The following is a 17,297-nucleotide window of genomic DNA, read 5'->3' on the forward strand; positions in this document are numbered from 1 at the left end:
AGGGGACGCAAGCCAGTAAGAAACATCCCTCCATGGCTTCTGCATCAGCTCCTGCTTTCTGACCTGCTTGCATTCCAGTCCCGACTTCCTTGGTGATGAACAGCAGTATGGAACTGTAAGCTGAATAAACCCTTTCCTCCCCAACTTGCTTCTTGGTCATGATGTTTGTGCAGGAATAGAGACCCTGACTAAGACAGGTGTCCTCTCTCTCTTTGTATGCTGATCCTTTTTTTAAATTAATTTTTAAAGTTCTCATGGCGGGAGGTGGGCTTCATTATGACATTTCTTATTTTCAATATGTATGACAATGGCATTGTATACATATACAATGGCATTGTGTATGTTCAATATGTACCATTCTTATTCATCTCTCTCTCCTGCTGCCCCCCTGCGCCCACTGCCACCCTTGGTCTTCATCCTCCCCAGATAGTCTCCCTTCCTGCCAACATGTCACCCTCTCGCATAGGGGTTATTTCTGCACTCCCACCATCTCCTTTCTTATATTTCACTGACCTCACGTGCATACTCACATATATGTGCACATGCTGCCCACATGCACATGAGTCCAACTGGACACAGTTATGTTCATTGCTCTCGTGTTTTTGTTTGTTTGTTCCTGATATTTTGGGATCGCTTCGCTTGCTTGTTTCCTCTTTGAATTTTGTTGAAAACACTCACAAGTTAAGCAGTTACATTTCTTCAAAACCAAAACAGGGGGACGTACAGTTCCTCCTGCTAGTTGCTTTCCTTTCTTTCCTCCTTTCCTTATGGTCTTTAAAATACAGCGATCACCTATGTAAACATATATGTGTGCCCCTTGCTTAGATCAAACGCAGAGCTTCATTCACACAGTTGTGCAGTTGTCTTTTCTATGACCCTCTCTTTATTCTGAGACCCTCCTCACCCCGATAACTGCTGCCCAGCTCTCTCTTATGTGGCTGGCTTGTACTTGGTGCCATGTGCCTCTGTTGGCGACAGTTTGGGTTGCTTTAGTCCCTTGCTATTACCAGTTCTGTATAAACAATCATTATTATCACCATCATCATCCCTGGTTCTGGGTTGCAGGGGCATCGGTGGGTGTGGTCCCTGGTTCTGGGTTGCAGGGGGCATCGGTGGGCATGGAGCCTGTTCAGAGGCCACTGTATCTCTGAGCGAGTTAGGAAGCCCTGTGGAACTGAGACGATCAGACACATTTGACTGACATGTAGGAGGAGAGTTATTAACTCTGAGGAGTTGGTGTTGAGATATGATCTGGCTTTCTTTGGTTCATTCTGGTCTTTCTTGGCGTTTCCTGCTCTCCTTTGGGTACAATTACAGGCACCCCTATTTCCTTTTGAACCAGGTTCCTCGTCTGAGGCTGTGGCTCTCTGCTCCATGGTGCCTTCACTGGCTCTGACGTCTCTGCTGTCCCTGGGCTTTGCCCTGTGTGCCTCCATTCCTGTCATGCAGCTACAGTACGCCACCTTCATCCTGCAAGTGGTCAGCCGCTCCTTCCTGTATGGATGCAATGCTGCCTTCCTCACGCTGGCGTAAGTGAGCTTAAAGAGAAGGAGAGTTGGCTGGCCATGAAGAAATTGTGGGGTGAGGTGGTCCTGGAGGTGAGGGTGCATTTAGAAGGGGCCGTGGCTGAATATGGATACAGGTGGGAAGGAGGGAGCATTAACATGGAGGTGAGGGTGTGTGTAGAAGGGGACGTGCCTGGGTATGGATACAGGTGGGAAGGATGAACATTCACATGGAGGTGAGGGTGTGTGTAGAAGGGGCCGTGGCTGGGTATGGATACAGGTGGGAAGGAAGGAGCATTCACACAGCAGAGCCTCCGTGTCCAGGAAGAATCTCTGTCTACTCCGTGAACTCTTATTTCCCTTCACTACCCACCTCTGTTTTACCTCTCCCAGAGAAGAGGCAGAAAGGTATTTTCCCATCTTTGTGTCCTTGGCACTCCATTCTTGCTTCTTTTGATAACGCCAGCATCTGTCTTTTCCCTAAGACCTTCGTAGGCTTAGCCTGGGCCTGGGTCCCTTCTGTTCCCGTAGGGCTCAGTTAGTATTTGCTCTGTGTCTTGGGGTTAGAACTGAGAAGAGTGGGAGAAGAAAGGGCTTGCATGGATGGGTGAAGGGCAGGTCTAGGACAGGGGAGTTGGCTGACAAATGTTCTCAAGTATCAGGCCCCTGCTTGGAGTGGGAGAAGTTGTGGGGGCTGTGGGGGGGAATCTGTAAAATTCACTGCAACCTCTATCTTTCTCTCCCTAGATTTCCCTCAGAGCATTTTGGAAAGCTCTTTGGGCTGGTGATGGCCTTGTCAGCTATTGTGTCTCTGCTACAGTTCCCCCTCTTCAAAGTCTCCCCTGAGAGCAACGCGGTGTATGTGAGTACCACGCAGGGTCCATTTCTGGCCAGCCTGTGTGTAGGCCCCTTGACTAGAAAGGTTACCCAGGCTGGACCTATTGCACAGGGCCCCAGCAGGGGGCGCTCTAAGCTGGCTCAGGAGGCCTGGATGTGTTATAGGCTTCAGTAGTGCAAAAAGGAACTATTTAGGGTTTCACTTCTCAAACTAGGGTCACAGGCAGAGACCTGGCTCAAGCTGGGGCTTCCTAAGGTTGTAGGATTGACATGCTACCACTTCTCAGAAAGCCTGAAGAGAAGAGTTTGTGAGTATGGACAAATATGTATTACTCTAGAATAGGATGCAAAATCCTCTCAGAATTTCAAAGCCAAAGGGTTTTCTACCTGCAGGCTAACCCTGACTTCTAGCTGAGACTATGGCATATACAACATTTGTCTGAGGACAGGAACTTTGATCAGTAGATGCTAAGGGCCCAACCCTAGGAGGTAGTCAAGGCTCTCCAAGCTTTGGGGAAATTGCAGACCAAAGAGATTAAATGACTTATAAACTCAGATACTCATACTCATGGTCAGTGAAGGCATAGAGGTCTCTGCACTCGGGAGTCAGTGTTCTGGTCACTGATGAACCTGCTTGCCTCATTAAGAAGAGACCATCAGGGTGGAGAGATGGCTCAGTGGGTAAGGACGCTTGCTAGGATCCTAGGACCCATGGTGGAAGGAAAGACTCAACTGTTACAAGTTGTCCTCTGACCTCCGCATGTGCTCCATGGCACTTGAACACACACACACACACACGTACACACATGTGTACATATACACATACACACATAGATACATATACACAGATACACAAACACAGATATACATACACACACACACACACACAAATGTAGTAAATTTTTTAAAGCTCAAAGCGTAGAGTAAGTATATAAGTCTGTCACTAGAAGAAACAAGACTATGCTGACAGCATCAAGAGCCCTAACTCAGCATCTAGATGTAGTCTAACTGATGCCTCTCCAGCATCTCACAGGACCAGGGAAAGCTCACTAGTGCCCTCTAGGCCATTGCTTCCTCATCCTTGAAATGGGTTTAAAAGAGGCTGGCATGCGGCTTATTGGTAGAGGGCTTGCTTAGCATGCACAAGACCCTGAGTTCAATCGTGAGCACTGACTTAAGTCATGCATGGTGGTACATCCTATAATTCCTGTACTTGGGAGATGGATTAGACTTTCAAGGTCAGCCTGAGCCTGTCTTAAGAAAGAAAGAAAAAAAAATATGAAAACAGACCTAAAGTCCTTCAGGTCACCTTAATGTCTAGGTAGAAAATAGACCATAGACCAAGTAGGACTTTGGTCCTTCTGTTGGTGATGGGAATAACTCAGCGTTGCTGGAGTGGCCCCTCTTTCCTGTTTCCCCAGGTATCGATGGGGCTTGCCATTTTTCTGACATTGGTCCATCCCTTCCTGGTTTACCGTGAGTGCCGTGCTGAGAAGACAAAATCGTCTGTGGATGCCTAGTCCACCCTCTAGCCTTGACGATGCCTTTCCTGCTCATTACTGGACTTTGATGATCCAGTATCTACAAAGACTGCCTACCCAGGAGAACTGTAACAGGCAGTCCTAGTTTCTCTTAAACCACCACCACCACAACAAGAAACAAACAAAAACCAAAACCAGAAACAAAAACCAAGGCATTCAGATGCCACCCAGGACTTTGATTTCCAAGACGAGAATTTCAGTGGCCAAGCAGCCTTCACACCAACCCAAAGCAAAGATTTGGATGAATTTTTAGTTACTCCCCGCACAGGGCCACAGCAGAGCTCATTGCAAGGGACAGGGAGATATGTCACAGAGTCAGGCTACCCCAAAGGACTTGGGATCCAACTGACTGGCTAGCCAGAAAGGTTTTGAACAGCACTTTGTATCCTGCCTGTGAGCAATGTCTCCTCTTCAGGAAAAGGGCTATTCATTGACTTAGGGCAGCTTTTATATATAATTAGCTTGGGGTTTGAGAGATGGCTTAACTCTTAAGAGCACTGGCTGCTCGTCCAGAGGACCTGGGTTTGATTTTTAGCACCCACATAGTGGCTCACAAACTGTGACTGCAGTCCCTCCATGGATACTGCATGCTTGTGCACAGACATATATGCAGACAAAACATCCATACACATTAAACAAATAAATAATTTTTCTAGGGAATACTTTTATACAGTAATAAAGCCTCTATGTTTAAGACAACTACTGCTTCTGCCTCTTTGCGTTTGTATGAGCATGTGCTTGCACCAGTGCACTGGTGTCCTTGTGGGGAGGTGTCACCTTTGGGGACTGGGTGCAAGGTGGAGGTGGAGGGATCTGGCTGTACATTGTAGCATGGCAGCCTGACACAGAATGGGGGCACAGGGGTGGGGCAAGCTTCTGGGTCCTTGGAGGCCCTCCCCTCTCTATCGCCTTCAACCTCAGTCAATACCCTGTTTGCCTGACTCATGGCACTAGTTGTATTCAGATGGTCCACATATAAGTCTCAGTTCTGTCAGCAGCTCCTAGGAAAACCCCATAACTACTGAGTCACAGATCTCTCACTTGCAAGGGGTAGTTTCATTCCTGACCCCGAGGGTGACCTCGAGAAGAAAGATAGGTGTGTGTGAATACCACTTCTTTATTAACTCAGGACCAGATCTGAGAAGAGCAAGTCGGGAGATGGAGGTGGGCAAGATTGGAAAGTCCAGAACATTCCTGTTTTTGTTTTTGTTTTTTTTTTTTAATTCTACCTAGCAAAAAAGGGAAGCTGTAAAAAGGTAACAGGAAGAGAGAGGGTCAGCTGATAGATTCATTTATCTTTCCATCCAGTCACTCAGCAACAGTTCACTGTTCCTTTACAATCAGGTGCTATCTTGGGTACTGGGGATGTAGGTCGGGATGAACAGACACATGGCTTTTCTTTCTTCCGGTGGGGTGCTGAAAGAATTGTCCAAAGGAGTCTAGGTACCTGGGTCTGAAGATGGATACCAGAGTTCAAAGGCATGGTTTTGGCCTTGTTACTCTTCTCAGATGCATCTAGAGCAGTGGCTTTCAACCTTCCTATATGCTGTGACTCCTTAATATAGTTCCTCATGTGGTGACCCCCTACTTTACAATTATTCTTTTGCTACTTCATAAATATAATTTCACTACTGTTGTGGATTATAATGTAGATATCTGATATGCAGGATATCTGATATGTGACCCCAAAAGGATTGTGACCTACAGGCTTCAGTCTGTCCTTCAAGGCTCCTTGCAATGTGATCCCTCAATCTTGCCTCCTCCTCTTCCATCCTTAGGGAAGCACAGCCCATTCTGTGGACCAAGGGCCCTGGTCTCTGTCTTTGTTTGCTGATTCCTCTGTGTAGGCAAGTCAATTTTCTCTGCTTGGTAACCCACTGTGTTCAAACTTATAGGAAGTCCTTCCTTGGGCTTTCTAGCAGCAGGGAGTCTTAACACTTGGTCACACCTTCCTTGGTGACCAGCATCAGACTGCTTGACTTGGGCAACAAAACTTTGGGACTCGCACAGTATCTGAGTTGCACCTGATGGAGTGCTTGCTGTGTACAGACTGTTAGTTAAAGATTATAGAGCATCTTCCTTAGGGTTAGTTACTGTTGCTATGATGAAACACTGTGACCAAAAGCAAATTGAGGAGGAAAGGATTTATTTGGCTCACATTTCTACATCATAGTCCATCATTGAAGGACAGGAACTCAAATGGGGCAGGAATCTGGAGGCAGGAGCTGATGCAGAGGCCATGGAGGGATGTTACTTACTGGCTTGCTCTTCACGGCTTACTCAGCCTCCTTTCTTATAGAACCAAGGACCACCAGCCCAGGGGTGGTACCACCCACAATAGGCAAGGAGGCTCTCTTCCATCAATCACTAAGGAAGAAAATGCCCTTTACCTGGATCTTATGGAAGAATTTGAGATTCCCTCCCTTGAGTTGGTTAGACTGTGTCAAGCCAATGTAAAACCAGTCAGCATGTAGAGGGAATGGCCATTGGATGAATGATTTTCCCTTGTTCCAGCCTCATTGCCAATTGGAAGGAAACAAGAATAGCAGGTAGGAAGGTTTAAAGCAAAACCAGGTGTGGTGGTACACACCTTTAATCCTAGCTCTTGGGAGTCAGAGGTAGACAAATTTCTGTGAGTTTGAAGCCAGCCTGGTCTACCAAGTAAGTCCAGGAGAGCCAGAGAAACCCTGTCTTGAGATGAAGAAAGAAAGAAAGAAAGAAAGAAAGAAAGAAAGAAAGAAAGAAAGAAAGAAAGGAGAGGGAAAGAGAGAGAGAGAAAGAAAGAAAGAAAGAAAGGAGAGAGAGAGAAAGAAAGAAAGAAAGGAGAGGGAAAGAGAGAGAGAGAGAAAGAAAGAAAGAAAAAGAAAGAAAGAAAGAAAGAAAAAGAAAGAAAGAAAGAAAGAAAGGAGAGAGAGAGAAAGAAAGAAAGAAAGAAAGAAAGAAAGAAAGAAAGAAAGAAAGAGAGAAAGAGAGAAAGGAAGAGAGAAAGGAAGAGAAAGAAAGCAAGCAGTCCTGGTCTACACATGACCTTTAAACCTAGCCCTTGAGACACAGATCTCTGTGAGTTTGATGACAGCTTGGCCTTCATAATTCCAGGACAACCACGCTAAGCTACATAGACTCTGTCTCAGAAAACATAATACCACAAAAATAGATCATAAATAATAAGAATTGAGGGAGGTGATGGCACTGAGTTTTATACTTGAAATGGATATGTTATGTGAGATAGGAATATAAACAATAGAACTTCCATTTTTAAAAAAAAAAAAAAATGCTTGAAAATTCTGAGACATGCAGAAAACACTCCTTTCCTGAGAGTTAGAGGTGATTCCTGAGAAACTAAGCAAGAAAGAAGTGAGAGCAGACTTCCTCCCCTGGGACTCTATGTAAAGCTCTGTCCCTGGGCAGCCTCGTCCTGGAAGAGATCTACTGGTGTTTCATTGCAGGAAGCCATCAGCACAGGATTCAGAGTTTGAGTTGACTCATTGCACTTTCATTTAGTCCTGGACTTCAGCCACCAGCCTCTGGCAGAGAGCAGAGGCAACTGTCTTCACTAGGCCCCATGGTGAGCCTCCACTAGGGGATAGTACTGTTCACAGGGAGCTTAGTTAGCAATTGGCTTAGGGATTTGTATGGTGTTCTCCTGAGGCCTGTTTGGCCAGAGAAGTGTATGTAATCCGCCCTATTTTATAAGTTGAAACCAGTGAGCTTACCAATGTTTATAACCTTATGAAACATTTTATAAGTTATCAACCAGTGTCATCAAATAGTCACCAAAATCACGATTTTAAACAGCTGTTTATGATGCTATCACATGGCTGCGACTCCCTGTATATTCATCCATCCTGTCACTGGGTATTATGTCCTTACATATATTCTGGGGGTGTTGTGCCTCTACTTTCTTTCTGCTGTCAGCACAAGGGTCCCAGAGCACCTGGCGTCATAGAACAGACTAAGTAAGCAGACTAGAGAGTGGGGAACAATAGAAGTCAGAGAGTGGCCAGATGTTGTCAAGTCTCAGCAAAATTGTCACAAAGGGAGTTTCCAGAGAGTGATGGATAGAGACAAAAAGTCCCCAAATAAAAGGACCAAAAATAAAAAGGAAACTTTCTAGCAGTCAGATCCCAGGGACTTGTAATAACCTATTCGAGCAATCAGAGCCTGACTCCTAATGACCCCTGGTGCCTCACCTCAAATGGTCTCCGAGTAGGACAGGGGGTATTATGAGATTTACTCTGTAACAAAATAGAAAGCTGCCTCTTGAATTCTATTCTTTTTTCCCCCCAAAGATTTACTTATTTATTTTATGTATGTGAGTACACTGTAGCTGTCCTCAGACACACCAGAAGAGGGCATCGGATCACATTACAGATGGTTGTGAGACAGCATGTGGTTGCTGAGAATTGAGGACCTCTGGAAGAGCAGTCAGTGCTCTTAATCACTCTCCAGCTCTTGAGTTCTATTCTTAACTACTACCAAAGAGCCCTATTCCCTCTCAGAGGAACAACTCTCTCTGTCTCCGTCTTTCTGTCTCTCTCTGTCTCTTTGTCTCTCTCTGTCTCTCTCTGTCTCTCTCTGTCTCTCTCTCTCTCTCTCTCTCACACACACACACCCCGAGGGGGAGAATGTCTGCTCATTATTAAAATTGTTGTGAATGATGAGACTGCTCAGTGGGTAAGGCACTTGATGCTGAGCCTGATGACTGGGGTTTGATTCTTGGGGGACCCACATGGTAGGAGGAGGGGACGGACTGTTGTAAGTTGCCCTATGACCTCTACAGTTTCATGCCCCACATGTACACAAACAATCAAATAAACAAACAGTTTAAACTTTTATTTCACTTCTGGTCTGGTGCATGCTTTCACCATGCTGCCTCTGGCTCATGGTTCCTGTCATGACCCGATGTGCATCCCTTAATCCTCATTGATCATCTGATGCTAATTTATTCAGCTGAAGGTACTGCATGTCAATGCCCCAGTACTGACAACACTTTCCCAGATTCAGTGCTTTGAGCCATGTGGTTTTCTTTTTTTTTTAAGCTCCCTTCTCAGGAGACAGTAAGAGGCCCTCCCTTTAACATTCATCGTTGCTATGACATTTCTGTCCACTTCAAAGCCTGTTCCTGTGTTTTGTTGACCGATAAAGAGCTCACAGATGGGACCTCTTTGCTTCTGGGCATACAAGCAGCCTGTGTGGCTTCCCACAGTGAGGCTCACTCACCAGCATGGTCTTAACGTCTTGGACTATGGCCACCTATACCAGATCCCATTCCAGAGGTTTTAAGTTTTGTTTTCTAACCCCAAACATTTGTTCATGTCTCCCATAACAGTTTGTTTCCTGGGTCCAATGTGTGTGGGAGAAAGACTCTAGGCGTTGCAGGTTCCAGCAGTGACCTTGGGGGCAGCAGTGTGGGGGTTGGGGGGAAAAACCCTTTCTCACACCACAGCTCACATTCCCCAGATATAGGGGAGGTAAAAATTCCGGTAAGTTTTGCCACAAGAATGAGAAAGAAATTATGGGAATTAAAGACTCAATTTGCCTTAGGCTCTGTCATTGGAATCTTGGAGCTCTGGGGCTGCCGTGTATGGCTCCCTCCATTTCTTCACTGTAGAATGACAACAGGGATCTGTCCTGGAGCTGAGTTGCTGTGGACAAGGAGCTGAGGCTTCCTGGCATCCTGCTGATGCTAACCTCCACACCTTCCTCAAGGGAGAAGAATCCACACTGAGGCCCCGGGGAGAGTGAACAAGTGGGGAAGATGGCTTTTTAGCAGGAGACAGGCTCGAGGAATGGTAGCAAAGGCTGCTCTAGCATCTGCACACACTCACAAGTCTCAGTCTCCTGTCTCTCTTTGCCTTCCCTTCTTTCCACCACATCCTTAACTCCATGCAAAGCTTCCTTAGGAAGCTCTGGGGATGATGGCCTCCCTAGAATGGACATTTTTCCTAGACGCTTACCCACAGTTCAGTCTGTTTCACCCAGATGCTGTTTCACCTTACAACATTTAGGTGTAGCTACCCATAAAGTTAACTTTACCAGGTGAAAGAGTACTGGTGCCCTGTGTACACTCCCCAGAGAAGGATTTGGTAAGAATTGTCAGGCTGAAACCTGACAAGACCACACTTTTTTTTTTTCTTCTTCCTTCCTGCTATCTAGTTAGCTTGCGTAGCTTATATCCAGGTGCAGGTCTTCTAATTTAAATATTCCCCTGCTCTGCAATTTCTGACCCTGTTGCTCTGACCTAACACTCAGTTTTAAAATTACATGTTTACTTATTTATTGTGTGGAGGAGGGGCACGGGTTACAATGTGCACATGAGGTAACTCTGGAGGTAGGTTCTCTTCTTCCATCTGTTGGTTGGCTCTTTCTTTCTACCTTGTGGGGATCAAACTTAGACTTGGCACCTACCCACCTTTCACATTTGTTTTAACCCTAGCATTTGTTTTAACTGTAACAAAAAGATGAAGCGTCACAGGAAACCTCCAGCTGTTTACAGGAGACTTGGCACACAGTACACAGACCACCTGCCTAGCCACAGGTGTGTTGATCATGGCTCCAGATGTTCTTGCGGTGACAAGGGAAGAGCAGAGGGAGGACATTTCAGTCCTGCTGGAGTCTGGAAAGCCACCACCTTAGGTTGGGGTGGGAAACCACCCTGTGAGCCTTAGCTCAGGCTTGTTTCTGCCTAGTGAAGTAGAGCACACCCTGCCTCGCTGCTTGCGATGGGAAAACTTCAAAATGCAAAAGGAAACAACGGACTCTCTCATTATCCAAAACCTTAAGCCAAAGTCAATGAAAATATCAATCTTCATATTCATTTTTGTGTGTGTCATGTTTGTTTCTCCAGCAGTCAATGTGGAAAATTCGAATGCACAGAAATATCAGTACTTGGGAGAGGGCTCTTGATTTCTCTGGAGCCCAGGGGGTGGAGAGGAGAGAGCTGTTCTCACGTCCTCCGGCCAGGTGTCCTTGAGAGTTAGACAGCCATCTGTTTTTTTTTTTTTTTTTTCTCTTTTATGCTTGAGAATGGAGGTTATCATGCCTATTCAGTGAGGAATGAAAATCAGTGGGGCTCCCTATGAATATGCTGGCCCTGCCACACAGTAGGTCCATAATTAATGACACACCGCGTTTTCATGAAGGATGCAAAAATCACCTTACAAATGTATGCTCCACTTAAGTGTGACATAGTTCGATCTATTCCTCTGAGTAAGTTCTACCCTACCCATCGTTATCTCCTGTAAGTCCTTCACCTTCTGGCTCCAATTTCTCCATTTTTTCCCTATCGGTTACCTACTCAGTCACAGAAACAGTCATAGCTCTGAGCCTGCAGCTGGCAAGCGCAGAATTACAATTCCAAATGCGTATCCATCAGACTCTCAGTGGGAGCAACTGACTTGATTCACAAGGTGATAAACTTGTATGTAAAAGATACTCAGGCTGGATGAAAATGACAGCACTGGACAAGAGGTGAAGGGTGAAGGGTCACACCGTCGAGGTCACCTTGAGCTACACAATGCAGCAAACACTGCCAAAATGAACAAGTAAAACAGCCCTTAAATGTCTCCTTGTGAGTGACAGTTGAGTTAGAATTCTTTCCTAAGCTCTGTCATTTGCAAGCAAGTGGAATGGGGATGACAGCATCAGTCTTTCAGGCCTCACTTTCTTTATTCCTGGAATGGGTCTGCCGTGTCGGATTGTTAGTGGAGGTCCTGGCAAGAATTCTAGCCCTTGCAAGAATAGTACTCCATTCATGGTTAGACCTACTACTCCATTCATGGTTAGACCTACTCCGCCTACTCACTGAGTGGTGAAGGTCAGTGTAGACACCCATGAACATGCTTGGCCCCAGCACACAGTAGGTCTGTAGTTAATGGCACCATGTTTGTTTCTAAAGCAGTCCCAGGAGGTAGTCATCTGTAACTCATAGATGGGCAGAAGGGGACTAGGAGGCAAGGACACTGCTGATGTGGTGTAGGTTGTAAGTGGCAGAGCCAGGAATATTAAAAGTATGTTTTTAGTGCTTCTTATATAGGCTGCCACAACCTCACATTAAAGAGTCAATATGAGAGCTTTTGCTGTTCACTGCCGTGAAGATGAGTTTGGGCTCTGGACTCAAAGTCAGCTCTGACACTTAGGTGCTGAGTCTTGCTCTTTTTGTCTCTGACTTAGAGATAATATTCCTTACTTCTTAGAGTTGCTCTTGGTGTTACTCTTAAAGTATTGAAATGATACAAATCACTTACAATAGCACACTGAAAATACTTCCTCAGTAGTAGTTGTTGTTGTCATCATTAAAATTCCTACCTAAAATTTGAGAGAGGTCTGCCTAACTCTAGCTGTGCCAGACTTAGACAAGAAATGTTTCTCAAATTTACTTAGTTGGTGTGAAGATTAATCTTCATTGTCACCTGGACTAGAGTTCAGATCTTCATGGGAACAGGCCTCTGTGTTTGATTGTTTCCAGACCCTTGTCCCATAGACTCAGGTCTAGTACTGAATTAAAGGAGAAAGTGGACTAACATCAGCAGTCACCTCTTTTTACTCCCTGACTGCAGGGGTGATGTCATTGGCCACCTCAAGTTCCTGTTGTCATGCCTTCCCACCATGATGGATGGAGATAGCCATTGAAATTGTAAGCCCAACTCAATCTTTTCTTAAGTTGCTTCTTGTTGTGTGTTTGGTCACAGACATATGAAAATAGAGAAAATTGATGCTGAGAATTCAGGCTGTTGATGTGCATTTTATGTATGTATACATACGTATGTATGTATGTATGTATGTATGTATGTATGTATTGTATATGAGTACAGTGTACAGACACACCAGAAGAGGGCCTCAGATCCCACAATAGATGGTTGCTAGGAATCTCAGGACCTCTGGAAGGATAGTCAGTGCTCTTAACCATGGAGCCATCTTTCTAGCTCCTGGAATTATAAGAGGAATGTGGATTTTGAGCTAGAGACCACTAGAATGCTAAGTAAGCAAAACTATTCTGAGTCTGGGAGGCCAGGATGCTGAGAGAAATGCGTGTCTGGGGGCCTGGCTCATAAGCCTTCTGAAGGAATAGGACACATGCGCTGAAGGTGAGTTCAGTCCAAGATGAATTGAAATCACAAGGAGAAACATACATCGAGGCACTCTTTGGTGGTTCTCTGGATGAGTCTGCTGATCCCAGCAGATGTGGGCTGCAGACAACACCTGGGGAAGAACTGATATCTATCTACTCATTAGCTTGAGTCATGAACATAGATGGACTTATCCACAGAGAGTATGTGGAGTTGGAGAGGAGACTGCCAAGAAACATGTGGTTTCTATCATTAAGCTTTGCAGAAGAGAGGCCTGTCTTTAGAAACTCAGAAAGAATGGCTACACACGTTTCTAAAGATGAGGACATCAAGAAAGAGGAAGTGCCATGTGCAACAGAAACCAAGGAGAGTAGGAACTGAAGACAGTCTGTTGAGTTTGGCAATTGGACTGACAGTTAGGGCCTTGGCAGAAGGGACAGACAGAGAAGACAGAAACAGTTATTATCTGGCTCGTATTTTACCAGTACCGGCTCCCATTCAGTTCTCCTTCTACCATGTGGGGCCCAGGGATATCTAATTTGGATCAGTAGGTTTGGTGGCAGGTGGCCACATGAGCCATGGAGCTGGCCTCATGTCCTTTAAGTTCTTCTCTGCCTGCCTTACCCTGCCCCAGGCTAATTGCCAGTTCCTAAAGGGAGCTCTTTCTGCCACCTTTGGCTGCTGTATGACTTTTGTAGTATTGGAAGTTTGGGCTATCAGTTTAGATATGTTGTGTGCTTCTAACTACTCACCAGTGCAGTGCAACAGTTTGCTTGTAGGGTTATTCTGTGTGCCACATTTATTTGTTACATTAAACCTCTCAGAGAGCAGAGAACCCCTTCTAAGTAGTTGTTGAATGAATGAGTGAGTCGGCAAATGAGTGATTCAGAGCACAGAGTCAGGCCTATCATTGTTTCTATGATAGTGTAAGCTCAGAAAACATTTGTGGAATCAAAATGAATGACCTTACTCTCATCCAAATTCAACTGGACTTTCTCCAGAGTATATAGTTCAATTGATTAATTAATTCACCATATCATTGAAAATTTTGCATGATTTATGGCAGAGTTGCAGGTAGTAAATATGACAGACAAGGTGTCTGGTGTAATGAAGCTTATGTAACTTAAAATTTTTTCAATGCCTGCTTTTAATAATGGTTCTTAAATGCTTTAACTTCCCCCCTCTAGCCCACCACCCACCAGAGGTAGTGGAAAAGAAAGGAAAGCACTCCCTCATGTGTTTACCCAGCAAAACACCTTCCAACACAACTGACTTTCCAAAGAACCCTTAAGTTTCCACTTCAATCTTATTTATTTATTTATTTATTTATTTATTTATTTTTAGGGGTAAGGGAGAAATTGACAGCAAACAAGAGACTAACAAATGGTCAAGACAGACACTTTTTTACTTAACACCGAAGGAAATAGAACTGTGGACTCAGACTACTCTTGTCCACTGCCCAAGTCTGAGCTAACAAAGGAAGTCCACAAGCTCAGATTTCATTGCAAGAATACCACAATATGAAAGATCGAGCCAGCATCTTCTCTCCAGAACTTACCAGTCCTGTAGAAATGCTTGACAATAAGAATTACCTAGATGAGCTTCAGGAGACAGAATTTAAAAAAATCATAAGCTTCAAAAAAGAATTCAAGGAGTTTAAAGAAGAGGCAAAGAAATAGCTCAATGAAATTAAGGAGAATAAATGTCTGAGTGATGCCTATGAAAACACCAACATTAGACTAGTTGAAATGATGAAGAGTCCAGGACTTGAGAATGGAATTCAACCAGGAGATAGAAACACTGAAGATGACTCAAGCTGAAATGAAGATGGAATGGGAAAAACCCAATAACTCAACTAGAAAACTCAAATTAAAGTCTTACAGGTACACTGAATCCAACAGAATATAGGATATTAGGTCTCAAAGACCACTTAGAGGATCTAGGCCAAATAAACGTGGAAAATGATTTAAAAAAAAAAACAAACCAAACCAACAACAAAAGAACACACAGGAATTGTAGAGCACCATGAAAAAAACAGTCATTTGAATTTTGCTCATAGAGGAAGAGAAGAATCCTAAGTCAATGACATAGGCCAACTCTTCCCTTGATCATTTAAGAAAACATCCCCAAAGTAAGAAAACATATACCCATACAGATACAAAAAGTACACAGAACACCAAATAGACAAGACCAGGAAAGAAATTCCCCATGCTTTTCACAGCTAAAACACTAAGAATACATAACAAAGAAAGTATTGAAAGTTGAAGACAAAAACCAGATGTCACATATAAAGGAAAAGTCATTGTAATAACTGCTGCCTTGTCCATGGGAACTTTGAAAGCCAGAAGAGCCTAGAGCAACACATTCCAGGTCTGAAATTTAGAATAATATAGCTAGTAAAACTATCTTTCATCATTGAAGGAGAAGAAAATTTTTCCATAACACAGCCTAGAAATTTTTATATACAATAAACAAAACAAACCTAAACAAAATACAGGAAGCATTATGTTGGGTTGAAGAGAAGAATGAGGTATCAGCAACTGTAGCAGGAAATATGGAGCCATAATTATTAAAGCACAAAATACCACAAGAGCACAAAAAACACCTCAAATCAACAAGACAATGACCACAATTAACTCACATGCCAATGTTGCTGGGCATGGTGGCACACACCTTTAATCCCAGCACTTGAAAGATAGAAGTAGGCAAATCCCTGAGTTTGAGGTGAGCCTGGTTGGTCTGCACAGAGAAACCCTGTTTCAAAAAACAGAAAACAAACAAGCAAACAAAAAACCCCAAACAAATAATAACTTTAAATATCAATGGCCCCAATTCTATAGTAAACTTCTACAGACTGACTGAATGGATCAATAAACAAAAATCCCTCTCAAGTTGCCTCCAATAAGCACATTTTAGTTTTAAGATAGGCAATGTCTTAGAATAAAATGAGGGACGAGAGTAGTCCAATTAAATGAGATCAGGAAAAGTAGGTGCTGACATCCTAATATCTAACAAAGCAGACTCCAAACTAAAACTAAACAGAAGACAGAAAGAGAGGCACTTCATTCTAAGCAAGGAGCAGTTAACTAAGAAGACAATGCATTACTATCTTAAATACAGATACACCAAACTCTGGAGCACCCATTTTTATTAAAAATGATTACTGGATTTTATAGACAGATTTATACCAATCCATTAATAGTAGGTGTTTTCATACCCTACTTTTTTTCCAGTAGACAGCTCATCTGAACAACCACCAACCAACCAACCAACCAACCAACCAACCAACCAAAACCAACCAACCAACCAACCAACCAAAACCAAAAAACCAAAACCAAAACAACAACCAGGGAACCATCAGGATTAATTGACATTATACACCAAATGGACTTAACAGATATGTATAGAATATTCTACTCAAAATTTTAAAGAATAAACACTCTACTCTGTGGTCTCCCTTCCCCCACCTGCTTGAACCTGCTTGCTCAAGGGTGGAGTTTCCTGCTCATTCGTGCTGCCATGCCTACTGCTGGACCCTGTCGGCTTTGCTGCTTGGAGGCACACACGTGTTCGTCCTACTACTGGATCCCGAGTTACTTGGCGGGAAATTGGGTTCCCTCCCCCTTCCTTTATAACTGAATGTTGGAATTAAAAAGGTGGGCTTTGAACATGAAATCGTCTTAGCCCCATTCTTTCTTCCGCCCCGTCTAGATTCCTCTCTTTTCAGCTCGAACTGCCATTCTCAGTTGAACCGTTCGTGTTGTGGACTGTGGGCAGGCCACAACACTACTCAGCAGTACGGGGAAGCTTTTCTAAAACAGATCACAGCCTGGAACACAAAACAAATCTTTCTAAATTAAAAAAAAAAATCTCTGTATTCTGACCACAGTGCACAAAAAACTTAAAATTAACAACAAATAATCCTTCAATAAACATGCAAACTTGAGGAGATTAAACAGCTTATTATTGAATGATGAATGGGCCAAATAAGAAATCAAGAGAAAAAACTTTCTGGTGCTAAATGAAGAGGAAAACACAAAAAGCACAAAACCTCTGGGACACACTGCAAGCGATCTGCAAGGGGAATTCATAGCTTGAAATGCTTCCACTAAAATCAGAAAGATCATACTAAATGGCTTAGTGATGCAACTGGAAGAGTTAGAAAAGCAAGAATAAACTAAAGCTAAACCCAGTGGATGGCCAGAAATAATAAGAATCAGAGCAGAAATCAACAAAATGGAAAAGGAAAACAATACAAAGAATCAACAGGTCTAAGACCCAATTCTTTGAGAAGGTAAACAGAATCAAGAGATTCTTGTCTCAACTAACTCTAAGAAAGAAAGAGG

The 17,297-nt window shown here is 43.8% G+C and overlaps 1 protein-coding gene across 5 annotated transcripts in view; it reads left to right on the plus strand.

The window, feature by feature from the left end:
* Slc43a3 (solute carrier family 43 member 3) overlaps positions 1-4,582 on the plus strand; it is a 25,903-nt gene extending 21,321 nt beyond the window's left edge. For all 5 annotated transcript variants that reach the window (XM_021152713.2, XM_021152723.2, XM_021152709.2 and 2 more), the window contains exons 11-13: positions 1,343-1,529; positions 2,253-2,367; positions 3,764-4,582. In XM_021152713.2, the coding sequence (XP_021008372.1) occupies positions 1,343-1,529; positions 2,253-2,367; positions 3,764-3,862 (401 nt within the window). In that variant the 3' untranslated portion in view covers positions 3,863-4,582. The remainder of the gene's footprint in view (positions 1-1,342; positions 1,530-2,252; positions 2,368-3,763) is intronic.
* The last annotated feature ends 12,715 nt before the right edge of the window (positions 4,583-17,297 follow it).

Source organism: Mus caroli, chromosome 2, assembly GCF_900094665.2.
Source record: "Mus caroli chromosome 2, CAROLI_EIJ_v1.1, whole genome shotgun sequence".
Lineage (NCBI taxonomy): Eukaryota > Metazoa > Chordata > Mammalia > Rodentia > Muridae > Mus > Mus caroli.